The sequence below is a fragment of the Triturus cristatus genome, chromosome 4_2 (genome assembly GCF_964204655.1).
Source record: "Triturus cristatus chromosome 4_2, aTriCri1.1, whole genome shotgun sequence".
Classification (NCBI taxonomy): Eukaryota; Metazoa; Chordata; class Amphibia; order Caudata; family Salamandridae; genus Triturus; species Triturus cristatus.
The window spans coordinates 322125431-322142037 of record NC_140586.1 but is presented as its reverse complement, the minus strand read 5'-3'; the positions used below and the strand labels follow the sequence as shown (position 1 = coordinate 322142037).

Below are 16607 nucleotides of genomic sequence, written 5' to 3'. Positions count from 1 at the left end.
CAAAGACTAATTGTGATACTTATCAGTTAATAAAAAAAAAAAACATAGGGACTGGGTGGACCAATAGTGCAGGACAGAGATACAAAGTTTGAATGATAAAAAAAGTCTACGTTTATTTATTCTCTTCTCTAAATGTTTGGAAAGCCTGTGTGAAATTAATTGGTATCTAGGGTTTCCAGTAACCAATAGGCAAGTGTTTGCCTCTGTAAATGAAAAAGCTACCTTAGCAGAAAGGCCAAAGACAGAATGGGCATGGCACCAAAATACGTTTATAACTACCATAGCAGGTTTGATGCAGGATTCGAAGAAATACACACTGCTTCAGGTGACTTTAAGTGCCAGATTCACATAAAATTTATATTCCAGGCATATGTTAAGACAAAAGCAATTTACACCTGGGAGCCTACGTAAACCATGCATGGGTGAGTGATGCAAAAACTAGATGTAAATGTACTTTATGTGAATTTGATAAGCTGGAGGCGAGGTGGAAGAATCGGTTTTGTGTTTTACAAACAGGTTTTTTATAGTAGCAGGAGGCCCTCGAAATAACGGTGCAAAACACACAACAGAACAGAAAGGTGGGGTCTGAGGGGTCCGGTCCAGACTGGATTACAGGAACAAAGATATGCTTAGGAAGGTTGGGTAGGAACATGCACACGAGAGATGATGATAGCTATTTGTAAGGTGCATAGTTACTCTAAGAATGTACAGGCACGAGGCAGCATAGATCGGAAAGTGATCTGAATGCTACGCAGCACACTGTACACATATTTTATCTGTATCAATGGGCGCCTTGCGCACGGTGCACAGTGTGGGTAGAAATGTTTCTGAATGGCACAACAAATCATCAGTTTCCATGTTTGGATTCTGAAAATGAATTATTTCTAGCACGCCGTGCCAGCTGCAGGAACCTAAAGTTGTGGAGGGAATCTTTGAGCCATGTGTTAATGCTGTAAAATTGACAAGCCCTGGTTCCCCTCATCTGCTTCTGCCGCCTTTCTATGTCTGGTTCACAGCAGCAGGTGGTGGTGTGATCTCTCACTGGAGGTGACATCTCCTGCCCCAGCCCCTTTCTCCCTGCGCTCTCCTATGTGGCCGAGGAAGGAGGTGGGAGGGAGGAGTGAGCCCAGCCAGACCCAGAGGCTGCTGCATCCCAGCAGAGAGGCACTGCCTGCTCAATGAGAGCCAGGGGAGGCAGAACTGTCAAAGACTGGGGCTCTCTTCTCCACTCCACTCACAGACCCCGCACACTGCAGGACCGCCGTGAAGACAGCTGCGGACTCATTGCTCCTCAACTGCTGTTCAGGAATCACAACAGCTCGCCTTTCCCTCGTGCTCAGATTGGTATCATAAGAAAAGTGATTTAAGTTTGCTTTATCTTGTAGCAAAGAGCCACGAAGCAGCAAATCTGAGCTTGGGAAATTAATAAACGAGAACAAAGGGTATAATAAATAAAATATAGCGAGGGCACCCCACGCTCGGCAAAATGAAAGATGTTGACAAAAGACACTGTCAGGTAAGACCCGTCACGTGTCAGGAGTAGGACGGATTGCGAAAAGGCACCCCGCGATCTCGAGCCAGAGAGGAATCTGGATTTTCAGTTTCTCTTTGCGGGAAGTCACGTGGGGAGATAGTATGCTCAGTCTTATTACCCGAAGAATACGGCGGCAAAGCAGAGTTAAAAATGAAAAATTTAGCTCAACAAGAGCTACATAACAGCCAAAGCCATTCGGAAGGAATTCGGTCCAAATGTACATGCTTGAAGTACTGCTCAATAACGGCATGCCCAGGCATCTATTGAAAAAAAATAAAGCTCCTCTTGCCCACATACCTGCTGTCTGTCTGGTTCTGCTTAAGGTGGCGGACACTGCATCTCCTGTATTTGAGCATGGAGTTACAATTATGCTTTCAAGCAGGGCTTTAAGTGGGCCGGGTCTGTCCGGGTCTGAGCACCGGCAGTTTTTTTTTGGGGCCCTCGAAACGGGTCTCTATCGGGCTCTATTTTCGTGGCTACTAAAGGTAGTCCGTTCTTTATTTTTATTTTTTTCGGACCCGTTTTGAGGGCCCAAAAAAAAACTGCCGGTGCTCAGACTCTGCCCACTGTTGCTGCACTGTTAGGGATCACATAACAAACGTCCTCCTGCACAATCACCAGAATTAAATGTATCTGTCATTTTTAAGGGATTGGTTTTACAGCCACAGGGGCTGCTTGTAAGCACCAACCCATGCCGAGGATTACACCAGCTGTCAGCTGGGGGATGGGACTCGAGCAGATGAACACCGGCCCCACAATGAAGAAAACAGGACTGAAAATGCTGCTTGCATAGTGCACGGCTGACAAACTTTTGGAACTACGTGGTCATCGCTTTGTATGCAAGCATTACACACCACCACAAAGAAGCAATGAATACAAAGGCAGGAAGCCGCGGCTCTTTCAGCATAACTGGGCCGTACGTATTCTTTTTTTAATGTAGAACCACCCTTTACAAAAGGTGTTACAAAAACACCTGTTCTGGAGCATTTGTGCTTTCTACTACATTTATGACACGACTGTAGAAGACAGAATTGAGCGTCATTTGCCAAGGATCGCACCATGCAGGCAGGTAAAGATTAAGACGTGCGATTACTGAAGCCATAATGAACAGCCTAATCACTCAGGTCCCTTCTCTACAAAAGAAATATGCTGTGTCACCTTCTGACCTAAAGCTCATAACGATTTGAGGAACATATACATTAAGCCAATGCCTCCTGACCACGACTGTACCGCGCCAGGCAGTTGTGTAACAACTATATTGTTCATATGCTTACACTTGCAATGTTTATTTGCCAACAACATTGAACCGTTTTTTCCTGCAGTGGAAAAGGGGCGGCCCGAAATAGTAGGAGATTCCATGTCCGAGGCCACTGGAAACATTAGGCAGCGAAAATCTAAGTATGATCATAGATACTTGGCAATGGTGTTTTTCCTGGCGTGGCTGCAGCATTCATTTTCAAAAAGTGCTTTTCCATTACTGCTTTAGTAATCATACTGTTGGCGTGATATTATGCACTCAGTCACGCTAAATGATCTGCGCTTTTTAAAAGGACATCTTTGGTGTCATTACACTGGGTAGAGAAAACCCCCATTATTTACAGTGTGTAATGACAGAGGATGCGACTTCATGATTTTCTTAAGCACACAGTGCTAGTTATTTTGATTTAGACCACGCCCCTACTCGGATAGGCCACGCCCCTTCAAGACATTAACCACGCCCCTTTTAGAGCACCCACAGTTTTTTTCCCCCACTTAAAGCACTGCTTTCAAGGCTGCCGCTCCGGCCGCAAAAGTGCACAGGATCATAGAAGCATGCAGCAAAAGGCGCGCATCGTGGTTCTCCGAGGGCAGCAAACACTGCCCATGCGCTGGCGGACGTCACCACTTCACCCCGCCCCAGATAGGCTCAAATAGCAGCTGCTTCCTACGGCGGGAGAGAAGCAACTTCAAAAGACCTTAAAAACAAACAAAACGCCAATGATAGGCTACAAAAGTGGAAGTCAGATCGCGAGCTACTGACAGGGCACCTGCGAGCTACCGGTAGCTCGCGATCGACTGGTTGGAGACCCCTGCTCCAAAACCTAAACGTAGCAGCTGCCCACTACTTGCTGGGCAGCTGGGGATAAGGACAGGGCCTAAGTGCTGCGCAGCTGGGAAAGTAAAATGAGGCATGGGCTCTCAATAGCCCTTGAAATGATATGCCAAAAACGTTGGGGCCACTTAGGCTCTAAACAACATGTCCCCCAGTACTGTGGAGCGCACTGGCGCTTTTAACATGAAATATGGCCCCCAAACGTTGGAGCCATCGGGCTCTGAAAATAACCATGTCCCCTGGAGCACACTGGCTCCTGAAAGTCATATGCGCCAACCGTTGGAGCCATCTAGGCTCGGAGAACAAACTTGCACACGTGTTGGAGCCACTCAGGGCTCTGAAATACCTAACAGACTTGCCCCATCGCTAGAGCCACATGGGGCAATTTAAGCATACATGCGCCCTTCGTTGGAGCGGCCCGCTGCCATCCGGGGCCGCTCTAGCATGTATACAGCAGTTTCTGCTGAGCCCCCCCCTCCCCCCTCCAGCCCAGTCACACTCACCGGGCTGTTCGAGACTTCCTGCACTCCTCGCGCTTCTCACGGGGCTCCCAGCCACTCAAGGTAGCCCCGCTGGGACGCGAGGCAGCTTCACCTGGGTCCTCTCCTAGGGCCCAGGACTTCCCTCCGGTGCGGCGCGCGGGGCTTCCCTTCACACCTGGGAGCCCCTCGCGACCCGGCACTGCCTCTCGCTTTCTGCTTCCGGTTCCGTCCGGCGGCCCCGCCCACAACCAGGCGGGCCGCGGACGGCAGCGTGGATCTCGGGGGCAATGAGGGGTAGGCTCCCTCGTAACCAAAAGTACACGACGGGGCGCCGCCATTAAGGCTGAAGTCGTGGGGTGGGCACCCGCGCACCACAAATACGTCAAAGTCGCGGGGTGGGCACCCGCGCATACAACTAATTTAAATAAGCGGGGTAGGCACCCGTATTGGACTCCCATAAGCGGGGTGGGCACCCGCATTAATTAGGAAATAAAAACGAAGACGCAGGGTGGGCACCTGTGCATCAAAAGCAACCAAATAAGCGGGGTGAGCTCCAGCAAGGCCGGCATCATGGGGGAATCCCTAGTCTGGGGATTCCCTCGCTCTCAGCAGCGCGACGCTGCACAGTCCCAGCTCCTCTCTCTGGGGGAAATTAGGATAAAGCGCTCTCGAGGCGCTATGTTCAGGACAAGCAGAAAATCCTTGATAGATCCAGGAAGCAGAAGCAAAAGGTCCCACAAAGTCCATCAGGCATCCAGGGGCTGGGCAGGGCCCAGGGAGGCAAGCCTTCCCCTGGGCGCCAGCAGCAGCACGCCCCTGGTTGTTTCAAGTTAAGCACAAGAACATTTTCATGGGGTCACAGCCCCTCTTTTATACACCATTTCCCTTTGTCTCAAGGTGCAGGGAAGGGGTGAACCAGATACAACTGGTTCCTGAATACTTTGTTTTGCTCAGCCCCTCTCCCTATTCACAGAACAGGCCAGGGTCATCAGTCGCACCACATGGGGCAGAGCCAGCATTGTGTGGGGAAAGCCCAGCCCTATTCAGGTCCGAGGTATCCTCCTCCCACTCATCAACCTGCAGAGCTCTCCACCCACCACTGGGGCAGACCCACTCTGACTCCTGGAGCCAGGTACACCAGCCAATCACACGCCAGACAGTCACTGCACATTTATGCCAGTGTCTAGAAGTGGCGCTTCTATACTAGCTACAGTAACGCCGCACACATCATTGCGCAGCATTCACTCTCACGAGTTTGCACATATCAGACTCGACCCTGCACTCCCCACGCATCAGGAACTAGCACGGTCACTCAGATCCCCCATGCATTCCTATGGGAGGGCAGGTCAGTCTCATAAAACCACACAGAGCGCACGCGCTTTCCACTGGGACACAGTGTGAAAGCGCCTAGAGGCCTAAAACCACTAGTACAACACAGGAAAAAGGCTAGGATACTGCAAAAAGTTCTAGGGGTGAACTTGCCAGAAGGGCCAAGTCCAACAAAGTCCATGAGGGCTTCATTAAACGGCAGCAGGGGCTCCGAAGAGCCTGCTGCTGGTTGAAGGACCTCTGTCAGGTCAGTCCTGACTGCCACTGTAGGTAGCTCGAGGTGGAGAGCCTCGGCCGCCCTACGCACCACCACTGCGTATGACACTCCCTCCTCCGTAGCCACTGTAGGAGGAGACAACATGCCAGGATCTGGTGAGGTAGCCAGACCACTGGCTTCCCCCAGTTCCTCTCACCAGTCCTGTTGGTACACCAATTGGTAGGTTAAAGGGTCCCCAGACCCCTCCCAGTCCTCCTCAGCCTCCTCTGGCTGCCAATCTGGTCTCAAAGAGCCATGGTAGAACAGGGGCATAAAAGTACCCGCAAGTGTCGGTCCGGTTCCGTGTCGAGGTGGAGGCAGGGGTCGACGTCGGCTGGGGCGATGTGGTGCCGGGGGAAGGCTTAACTAGGTCGACCGGCGCTGATCCAGGCCTGGATGCAAGGGGACCCTGCGGCGCTGAGGCCGAAGCCGCTGAAGGCCCAGGGTCCCCAGCCGGGTCCGCAGGGCCCAAAGGGGCCCGAAGGCGCACCAGCGGAGTCGGGCTGCACAAAGATGGCATGCATCGCTGCGTAGAACTGACGAAGCTGGGCAGGGGTCACTCCCGCGACCAGTACCTCGAACGACAGGGAGCAGACTGCCGGGCCTCGAGTAGCTTTCGGGACTGCTCCCGCAAAGGCTTCGGGGGTCAAGGTTCGGCAGTCGGAGCACGACTTGGGGCCGTGGTCGAGCTCCATGCAGTAGAGGCACAAGCAGTGCGGATCCGTCACCGACATCAGTCGGTTACAGGAACCGCAAGCCTTAAAGCTGGGCATCCCTCGTGCACCAGGATTTGTATGGACTCAAAGAACAACAAAGTCGAAAAAAAGCTCAGTCAAAAAAGGACTGGGGGTACTACTCTCTCTCCGGATCTGCGCTTGTTGGCACGTAAAAAGAAAGAACTGACGTCTGAGCGCGAGGGTGGCTTCTATGTAGCTACCGCGATGTCATCCTGGCGACCACAACGCCACCTTCCGACGAGCAGGGGTACCGCTAACTAAAAACTTTCAAGATCCAGTCTGACGCCTGGGGGTAATTCTAAGGTAAGGTATCTATAACTGTTTCTTTCAGATACCATAACAGTAGGTAGGTTGGCTACTACCCAACACTCCCTGTAACACCCCTAAATACATTATTTAGGTGGCACCCCTGATGCCAGGACTTCAGATTTGATGGGCCAAAAGAAGTGGACGGAAGTTTGCTGATCTGAGAACAGAGGAGCACAACTGACTTGGCGCCAACCCTGCTAGCATGCCTGCTGCACCAGACCCTCCTGGAAAAACTGACTCATCCTGCCGCTGTACAGACTCAAAGAAACCCGGAGGACTGCCAGTGCTTCACAAATTGCCAGAGAACTCCCTTGGAGTAGAGGAGCTACTCCCCTGCAGTCGCAAGCACCAAAGAAGCAAGACACGGTTTACCGTCCTACCAGGACTACAGACGCTGTAGCAGCTCAGGAAGAGGTCAATGGGCTCCTAAAGGTCACGTCCGTCCTCCCTTCAAGTGTGGGAATGCCAGGATTGACTGGAGCTGCGTGGTACCATCACTTGGGGTACCAGACCCCTTGCAGCAACCAAGACTGGTTGTATCCAGTGCAGACGCCAAACCTGATGAAAATCAACTTGCAAGTCAAGGGATTTTAGGGACAGTGAGGTCCTCATCAAGAGTGGCCCAACGGTCTTGTTTGCCCCCCTTCCGCAGCACCAAAGACAAATAGTGAGTCCTCGACCGCTGCCACCAGACACCTCAAATTGCCTCTGCACCCGCACCCCATAGCCCAAGTTTGAGCGAGGTGATGGTGGCCACGGGGTCATGAGACCCTCAAAGGTTGAGCCCACCATTGGGTTTGCCCAGCCTGGACTCCCAGTCACTGCATGCAGTTTCTTTGTGTAGGCCTACTCAAACACAAGTGTTTCCCGCAGCACAAACTTAACACCGAAAATCACCACTACACCCGAGCCCCACAGCCCGAGGAGAAGTGGACCAACAGTGTCCTTACATGCCCGAGCATCTAAAGGACAAAGCCTCCCTGGGGGTTCAATGGCCTGGCCTTCCAGTCCCACCTTGCAGCCTCTTTCTGACCGGACCATTCCTCATTGAAGTGAACAGGGCACCAGACGCTTAAACACTTCTGCACATGGATGCCCCATCACCCCTGAGTTTGTACCTGGCCCCATACTCACCTTAAGTCCAGAAGAACAGTCCTGTAAGTCGCTGTTAAGTGCCCGAAGTCTGTACATGTTTTTCAAATGGTATCGCTCCCAAAAATTGCACTGTCAACTTTTGAAACACACACAAATTCATATCTCAAAAACTACTAACCCGATACCCATGATCTTGGTATCTCAATGCATATAAAAAGAAGTGTTATTTTTTATAAATTGGTGCCAAATTTCTGTATTGAGTGTTTGTCTCACTTATTGCCTGTGTGAACAATGAATGCTTTGCACTACCCTTTGATAGGCCTAACTCCAAGCCCACACTACCACAAAAGAAAGCATTTGGGTTATCATTTGTGCCTATGTTAGCCAATTTGGGTTTGCCTGAACTCTTTAAAGTGTACCTCATTTTGGTTAACTATACAAAGAGCCAGCATCCTATAGCCCTGGATAAAGGTAGGCCTCTGAGAAGGAGAGGAGATTGAATCTGATCATCCTTGCACACTTTTAAAATGTTTTAGGTAGGAGACTTTACAAAACGTTGAAAAACAGAAGAAGGTAAGAGCCAAATCAGCATCGAATGGCAGAAAGGGAGGAACTATCGTCTGAGCAGGAGTGGCTCCTTTGTGTGGCTCCCAGTTGTCATGTGTAGGGGTGGGATGGTACCAAACTGAGGTCAGTGGCTCGAACAGATGAAACACAGGTGCAACTGCATGAGTTTTCAGATCAGTTTACCACCTGTGGAGATTTACAATATAAGGAATCAGCTAGTTAGAAGCATCAATCAGAAATAGGCATTACCAAACAGCAGTTTTGCAAATTTGCAATGTTGCTGTGCCACTCCCGTTGAAATAGAAGCATGTGCATAGCTGGACCTGCATAGTTAAACTTTATAGCGATGGAATATTTTAGATTGTTTCTTTTTTTTCACCTTTTACACTTCACATGGCTGGCTGTTTCTAAATTCAATTTGGAAGACTTGTTCTAGGTTTGAGTGGAGAAAACATTATCAGTATATCCACATTTGAAATGTGACATTTAGGTAGCGTGCACCATTACTGCACATATTCTGCTGACTTCAATATAAATCAAACAAGCCAATCCAATTGTAAAAAACTGTTTCCATGTGTAAGAATGGGACGTGTGGTTTTCGGCCCGCTAAATCGGCCTAAACAGCCTACGGTCCAAATACTAGTTATCAGCAGTGGATCAATTTTAGCATTTTCAGGAAAATTAGAGCTCCCTGTATATTGTGGTTTTTTTTTCTTAAAGGAAGGAACCTTTAAGCCAAAACCAGACAGAACTCTATCAAATTAATACTGTACCCATTCTGCTCAAAATATATTTTGGAAATGCTTTGGCTGTGCATAAAGATACAACCATCATTCATGTGCACAGTTTGCCATTTGAAAAATAACACTCTGTAACCTTACCGCCTTTTTGAGAATCTGCAATTCTCTGCGTTCCTTCACCAGCTGCTGTGTTTCCCTCAGTTTCTGTCCCAGGGTCATTGCCCGCAGTATCCTAAGAATTAAACAGTTTGATTAAAATGGTAGCTAATGTGAATTCAAAGATCAACACAAAAGAAGCTTTAACAATAAAACGAAGGGAAATAACTTATTAGCCATTTACTTTTTCAAAAACAAGCACTAGCAAAATAAACTGACTGACCTTCAGCTTGGTCGATGCTTGTTTGGTTATGTTTTTTTTTTGTGTAAAAAAAAAAAAATAATAATAATAATAATAAACACTTGTTGAGACAGCTGGACTCCATATATTTAAAAAAAAATAATGGTCATAAAATAAAGCACACACATTGCCATAGTAGCCCCTGGCACTGAAGGGATCTACTTTGAATAGGTTGATGTGTCCCTTTGGAAACAGCTGAATGAAGTAACTCAGTGAAATTAGCCAATGGCTGATGGAAGCGGACCCACTGTCCCATGCTGTCTGATGTGGTGGGAAAAAGGAGGGGAAGTGTGAAAAACAAGTTACTTGCATTCGGTAAGGCCTTATCTGGTAGAGACTATCTAGCTGCAGATTCCTTGCCTTAGAATTATGCACAGGCGTCGGACTGGATTCAGAAATGTTTTATGAGCAGTACCCCAGCACACCGGTAGGTGCAGTCATTCGGCTTCACGTGGCAATGGTGTTTGTGCTGAAAGACTTGCATGGTGCTTCTATAGGCACCACACCAGCACGATGAGGTCAGTTTCTTTTTGGAACTTTCCAAGCCAGGAGTCATGAAGAACACCGACCACTGGTGTGGAAAACTAGGGCCCTGAAAGGGGAACAGCCCTGTCACTAGAAATCCGTTTGATGAGCAGAGAGGATAGGTGGGTAGGTCGGCAAGAAATCTGCAGCTAGATAGTCTCTCTACCCATTAAAGCGTTACCAAAGTTAAGTAACTTGTTTTTCTCAGGTTTATCTCAGACTTCTAGCCACAGATTCCTTACCTTAGAATAGAAACCACCCAAGCAATGCCTCCCCGGAGGTGGGTCTGCAAAACTGTTTCACACTAGAAAGTCCTGCAGGACCGAACAAGCAATTCTTCGTGAACGTGTGTAGTAAAGCCCACGTATCTGCCTGGCAGATATCCAGGACCAGAACATGTGCTATTGCAGTGATCGCAACAATAACTCTGGTGGAATGAACATGCAAACCCTCAGGAGTTGCTTCTTGGCCAACGCACAGCAGATCTTAATGCAGAGCAGGATCCATAGGAGGATGGTCTGTTTCTGCAAAGCCTTTTCCTTCTTCGCTCAGACATACCCAGCCAAGGGTTGACTTTTTGGTCCAAGATGGTGAAGTCGCTCCACTTCCTTGGAGGGATGCGGTGGAGCGAAAAGCAGGCAGAGTGATGGAATGGCCTACATGAAAGGGAGTGATAACTTTCAGGAGAAAGAAAGCTCTAGTGCATAGCACCATCTTGAATGGGTAGATCTTCAGGTATGGAAGACAAAGTCTGAAGCTCACTGACACTCCGGGCAGATGTTCTTGCCACCAAGAAGGCAGTCACAATGGTAATGAGCCTGAGAGGACAGTTATGAGATAGCGCGAAGGGAGCGCATATCAGAAAAGTTAGGACGAGATTAGGGTCCCACTAAAGGCATGATGATAGGCGAAGGTGGAAACATGTTGCAAACCTTTCAAGAACCTATTTACAACAGGGTATTTGAAGAGGGATGGCTGATCTGGCAATGCAGAGAGGCTAAGATGGCAGAAAGATAGCTTATTCAGGTGCCCAAAGCAGAGTCCTACTGGGCAAGATAAAGGATAAAGAGAAGGACCTTTCGAGAGGGGAGCAGAAAGAGGGTCAACCTGTTCCTCTTACCACCATGCACCCAAATTAGACCCAACGGCAGACGTATACAGTCTTAGTGGAGGGAAGTCTGGCTGCCAAGGTAACATTGCAGACTTTAGGTGGAAGGTCGAAGGCTGTCAATTGCCGTCGCTCAATCTCCACGCATGAAGGTGGAGCGTTGACAGGTTTGGGTGGAGAACCCTCACCTGATGCTACGACAGAAGTTCCTCCTGAAGAGGCAGTCTGATGGGAGGACGGATGGCCCTGCTCAACTGCTAGGGATATCAAACTCTGAGCCCAGCCCAGAGCCACAAGGATGACTTGGGCCCGATCGTTCCTGATCTTCTAGAGAACTCTGGGCAGGAGTAGTATTGGTGGAAAGAAATACAGAAGGTAGCAGCTCTACCCGAGACAAAAAGTCTCTTGAGTGAGAGCCACCTAGGAAACTCCAGCCCGTGGAACTGCTAACATTGCGCATTCTAGGCGGTGGCGAACAGAGCTAACCAAGGCTCTCCCCACTGCTGAAAGAAACCTTGCACCACCTCAGGATGGAAATGCCATTCGTGATCCGCTAGGCATCTTCGGCTTAGTTTGTCTGCCCTGGTGTTAAGAGAGCCTGCCAGGTGTTGAACCACAAGGGATATGCTCCGAAGTTCCAGTCATGTCTAGAGACGCAGGGTCTCTTGACAAAGTGTACTTGATCCCACCCACCCAGTTTGTTGCAGTACAATATGGCAGTGGTGTTGTCCATGAACGCTTCCACTAGCATCCCCTTGGAGGGTAGAAAGGCTACTAATGCCAGCCAGAATGCCTAGAGCTCCAGAACGTTGTTGATGAGTCTAGACCGGAGGCCACCTCTCCCAGATGGCTGCCCCATACCAAGAGTGACGTATCCGTCACCACTGATAGATTAGGTTGGGGAAGGGAGAGGGGTCTTCTGCTGCACCAATTGAGATTCATTAACCACTTCAGATATTTTGTAGTTCCCTCAGAAGTCTGAACCATTTCAGAGAGATTTCACTGATGCTGCACCCACTGGAACTTCAGGTGCCACTGCAGACCTGTGGGCATGTGTCACAAGACGGATGCATGAGGCCATGAGACCCAGCAGCATCAGAGTCAGTTTCACCAAAACACAGAATGGAGGCTGAAACATCAGTATCATAGCCTGAATATCCCGGGCTCGCTGCATAGGAGGATAGACCCGAACCCGACCCGACCCAGATGCTGTGTCCAGAACCGCTCCGATGAAAAGGAGCTTCTGAGAGGGAATCAGGTGCGGCATTGATAGTGAACCCCAGCAAATGCAGGAGCTCTGCCTTAGTCTGGAGGTGGGAGATGACAGCCTGGGGCGAGCCCGCCTTCAACAGACAGTCATCGAGATAGGGGAAGACTGAAACCCTTGATCTGCGCAGATGAGCTGTGACCACCGCCATCATTTTCGTAAACACCGACGGGTGCTGGTAAGGCCAAAGGGGAGCACGGTAAACTGAAAATGCTTTTAGCCTACCGTGAACCGTAGGTAACGCCGGTGGGCAGGCAAAACGGTGATGTGAAAATAAGCGTCCTGCAAGTCCGACGCTACCATCCACTCTCGAGGGCAGACACGACCTGAGCCAAGGTTAAAATTTTGAACTTCTCCTTCGGGGGAGGAAGCGGGTGATGCCCCTGGGGTCTAAGATAGGACACAGGCCTTTGTCCTTCTTGGGTACCAGGAAGTAGTTGGACTAAAGAACAAGTTACTTACCTTCGGTAACTATGTATCTGTAAGACACATTAGTTAGATTCCTCACATTAGAATATCCCCAGGCGTCAGGCTGGATCCGGAAAGATTTTTGTAGCAATACCCCTTACGCGTCGGTAGGCGTCGTCTGCGGCTCCGCGTCCGTCGTCGGCGTCGTGCACCGGAATGACGTCTGAGTACTTAGACGCCGCCCTCGCGCGCTGACGTAAGTTCTTATACATAGCTTTCCGCGCCAGGGACGCTGAGCCATGCAAGAGACCGACACTGGTGCCAAAAAATCTAGGGCCCTGAATGGGAGAACCTTAACCCTAGATGTCGGTTCGCAGAACGGGGAGGCTGGGTGGGTCGGTGAGGAATCTAACTAATGTTTCTTACAGATACATCGTTACCGAAGATAAGTAACTTGTTCATCTGAAAGAAACACGTTAGTTAGATTCCTCATCTTAGAATAGATACCCCAGCAATACCAACCCCGGAGGTGGGTCTGCGAACCAAGATCACACCAGAAAGTCCTGGAGAACCGAACGGCCAAAGCGGCCATCTCTCCGGACTTGGCTGTCCAGGCAATAGTGCTTGGCGAACGTGTGCAGTGAAGCCCACGTCGCCGCCTGACAGATGTCCTGCAAGGGGACTCCCCGTCCCAGGGTAGTTGTCGCCGCTGTGGCCCGGGTGGAATGGGCTCTCAGCCCAACAGGAGGGGCCTTTCTCGCCAAGGAATAGCAGAGTTTAATACACAACACAACCCATCGCGAGATGGTCCGTTTGTGCACAGCTTTACCCTTCTTAGCACCTACATATCCAACAAAAAGTTGGTCGTCCACCCGGAACTGTTTTGTGCGGTCCAAATAAAGGACAGCGCACGTTTTGGGTCCAGACGGTGGAGCCTCTCTTCATCTTTTGAAGGATGCGGAGGCGGAAAGAAGGTGGGCAGCGTGACAGATTGCCCGATGTGAAAGCGAGTCACGACTTTAGGAAGAAAAGAAGGACGGGTCCGGAGGACAACCTTATCCGGATGAACCGAAATGAAGGGAGGCTTAGCTGACAGAGCCTGGAGCTCACTCACCCGCCTAGCGGAGGTGATAGCCACCAGGAAGGCAGTTTTCAGAGTCAGTAGACGAATGGGACAGTTGTGAAGGGGCTCAAAGGGAGCGCACATCAGAAAAGTGAGAACAAGGTTCAAGTCCCACTGAGGCATTACGAATGGAACAGGCGGGAACATAGGAGTAATGCCCTTGAGAAAACGTGAAACAACAGGGGACTTGAAAAGAGAAGGCTGATCAGGAAGCCTTAAGAAAGCAGAGATTGCAGCAAGATAACCCTTCAAGGTGCCCAGAGCAGAGCCCTGCTGGGCTAAAGAAAGAAGAAAGAGGAGAACCTCAGAAAGAGGGGCAGAAAGGGGATCCACAGCCTTTGCTGTGCACCATGCCACAAATTTGTTCCACCGGCAGGCGTATACCGTCTTTGTGGAGGGACGCCTGGCTGCCAGAATGACATCAGAGACTTCAGGAGGCAAGTCAAATGGCATCAACTGTCGCCGCTCAATCTCCACGCATGGAGGTGGAGGCTGGACAGGTTCGGGTGGAGGACCGTCCCCTGCTGCTGTGACAGAAGGTCCTCTTGAAGAGGCAGTCGTATCGGGGGATCGATGGACATACTGAGTAGCTCGGGATACCAGTAGCTTCGTGCCCAATCCGGAACCACCAAGATGACTTGGGCCCGGTCGCACCTGATCTTCTTCAGCACCCTGGGCAGAAGTGGTATAGGCGGAAAGGCGTACCACAGACCGCAACTCCACTCGCGACGAAAAGAGTCTCCGAGCGAGTGCCGCCTTGGAAATTCCAACGCGCAGAACTGCTGACATTGCGCGTTCTCTTCGGTGGCGAATAGATCTAACCAAGGCTCTCCCCACTGCAGAAAGAGACCTTGCGCCACATCCGAGTTCAGACGCCATTCGTGATCCATCATGCACCGGCGGCTGAGTTCGTCTGCTCTGGCGTCCAGAGAGCCCGCCAGATGTTGAACCACCAAGGCGATGCCCTGATGTTCCAGCCATGTCCAGAGGCGCAGAGCCTCCTGACAAAGGGTCCACGACCCCACCCCGCCCAGTTTGTTGCAATACCACCTGGCGGTGGTGTTGTCCGTGAACACCTGCACGACACTTCCCCGGACAGAGGGAAGGAAGGCTTTCAGTGCAAGTCGGATCGCCCTCATCTCCAATAAGTTGATATGGAGCCGAGTCTCCACCGGAGACCAGAGTCCTCTGATCTCCGCCTCTCCCATATGGCCCCCCCATCCCAGGAGGGACGCATCCGTCACTACGACATGCTCCGGTTGGGGTAGGGAGAGGGATCTGCCGCTGACCCAATTGCGATTCTTGAGCCACCACTGCAGCTGGTTCGCAGTGCCCTCCGGGATCAAGACATGGTCGGACAGGTTGCCTCGATGCTGGGCCCACTGAAACTTCAGGTCCCACTGCAGAGCCCGCATCTGCCACCTGGCGTGAGGTACCAACAGGATGCAGGAGGCAGGAGGCCATCAGCCCCAGAAGCCGCAGCACCAACCTGACCGAAACCCAGGACAGAGGCCGGAAGATGGAAATCAGGGCCTGAATGTCCCGGACCTGCTGTTCCGGCGGATGGACCCGGAACTGCGCCAAATCGAGAACCGCCCCAATGAAAAGGAGCTTCTGGGAGGGACTCGGTGCGACTTCGGCACATTGATGGAGAACCCCAGCGAGTGCAGGAAGTCGGCCGTAGTCTGGAGGTGGGAGACGACGTGCTGTGGCGAGCCCGCCTTCAACAGCCAGTCGTCGAGATAGGGGAAGAGACTGGAACCCCTGATCTGCGCAGATGAGCTGCGACCACCGTCATCACTTTCGTGAACACCCGAGGGGCACTGGTGAGGCCGAAGGGGAGCACGGTGAACTGAAAGTGCTCCTGACCCACCGTGAACCGCTGGTTACGCCGGTGGGCCGGCAGAACGGGGATGTGGAAATATGAGTCCTGCAAGTCCAACGCTACCATCCAGTCTCCAGGGTCTAGGGCAGCCAGAACCTGAGCTAAAGTGAGCATCTTGAAACGGTCCTTCCGGAGGAAGGAGTTCACGCTCCTGAGGTCCAAGATCGGGCGTAGGCCCCCTTTGCCCTTCTTGGGAACCAGAAAGTAGTGGGAATAACAACCACGACCTACTTCTGGACCAGGAACGCGCTCGACGGCCTCTTTGGCCAAGAGGGCCGAAACTTCCTCTCGTAGAAGATGCAAATGATCCCCCGACATACGGTGGTTAGGCGGTGGCATGGCTGGAGGGGTCGTCTCGAAGGGGAGGGAGTAGCCCCTTCGGACGATTTGCAGCACCCACCTGTCCGACGTGATGGAGCGCCAGTGGAGCAGGTGATGGCGAACTCTGCCGCCCACTGGCGTTGAATGGGCCTGAAAGCTTGGACTAGGAGGGCTTTGAGGCGGATGCTGCCGGGGTGGATGTGGTCTGACCGGCACGTTGACCTCCAGTACCGCCTCGGCGGAATTCACGTCCGTGACCACGCGCAGGTTGGTTCTGCGGCCGGTGGCTGGGCGGACGTGAGGAGGCGCCCCTTCCTTGGCCACGAGAGGCGGAAGTTTGCGGCCGTGGGGCCGACAGACCCAAGGACTTGGCCGTGGCCCGGGAGTCCTTGAACCGAGGCCAGCGCACTGTCCGCCTTCTCACCAAAAAGG

The 16607-nt window shown here is 51.2% G+C and overlaps 1 protein-coding gene across 8 annotated transcripts in view; it reads right to left on the bottom strand.

Moving 5' to 3' along the window:
- The window catches only part of TPR (translocated promoter region, nuclear basket protein), a 645150-nt gene that overhangs the window by 218959 nt on the left and 409584 nt on the right, over positions 1 to 16607 (bottom strand). For all 8 annotated transcript variants that reach the window (XM_085601673.1, XM_085601674.1, XM_085601677.1 and 5 more), the window contains exon 42: positions 9283 to 9373. In XM_085601673.1, the coding sequence (XP_085457799.1) occupies positions 9283 to 9373 (91 nt within the window). The remainder of the gene's footprint in view (positions 1 to 9282; positions 9374 to 16607) is intronic.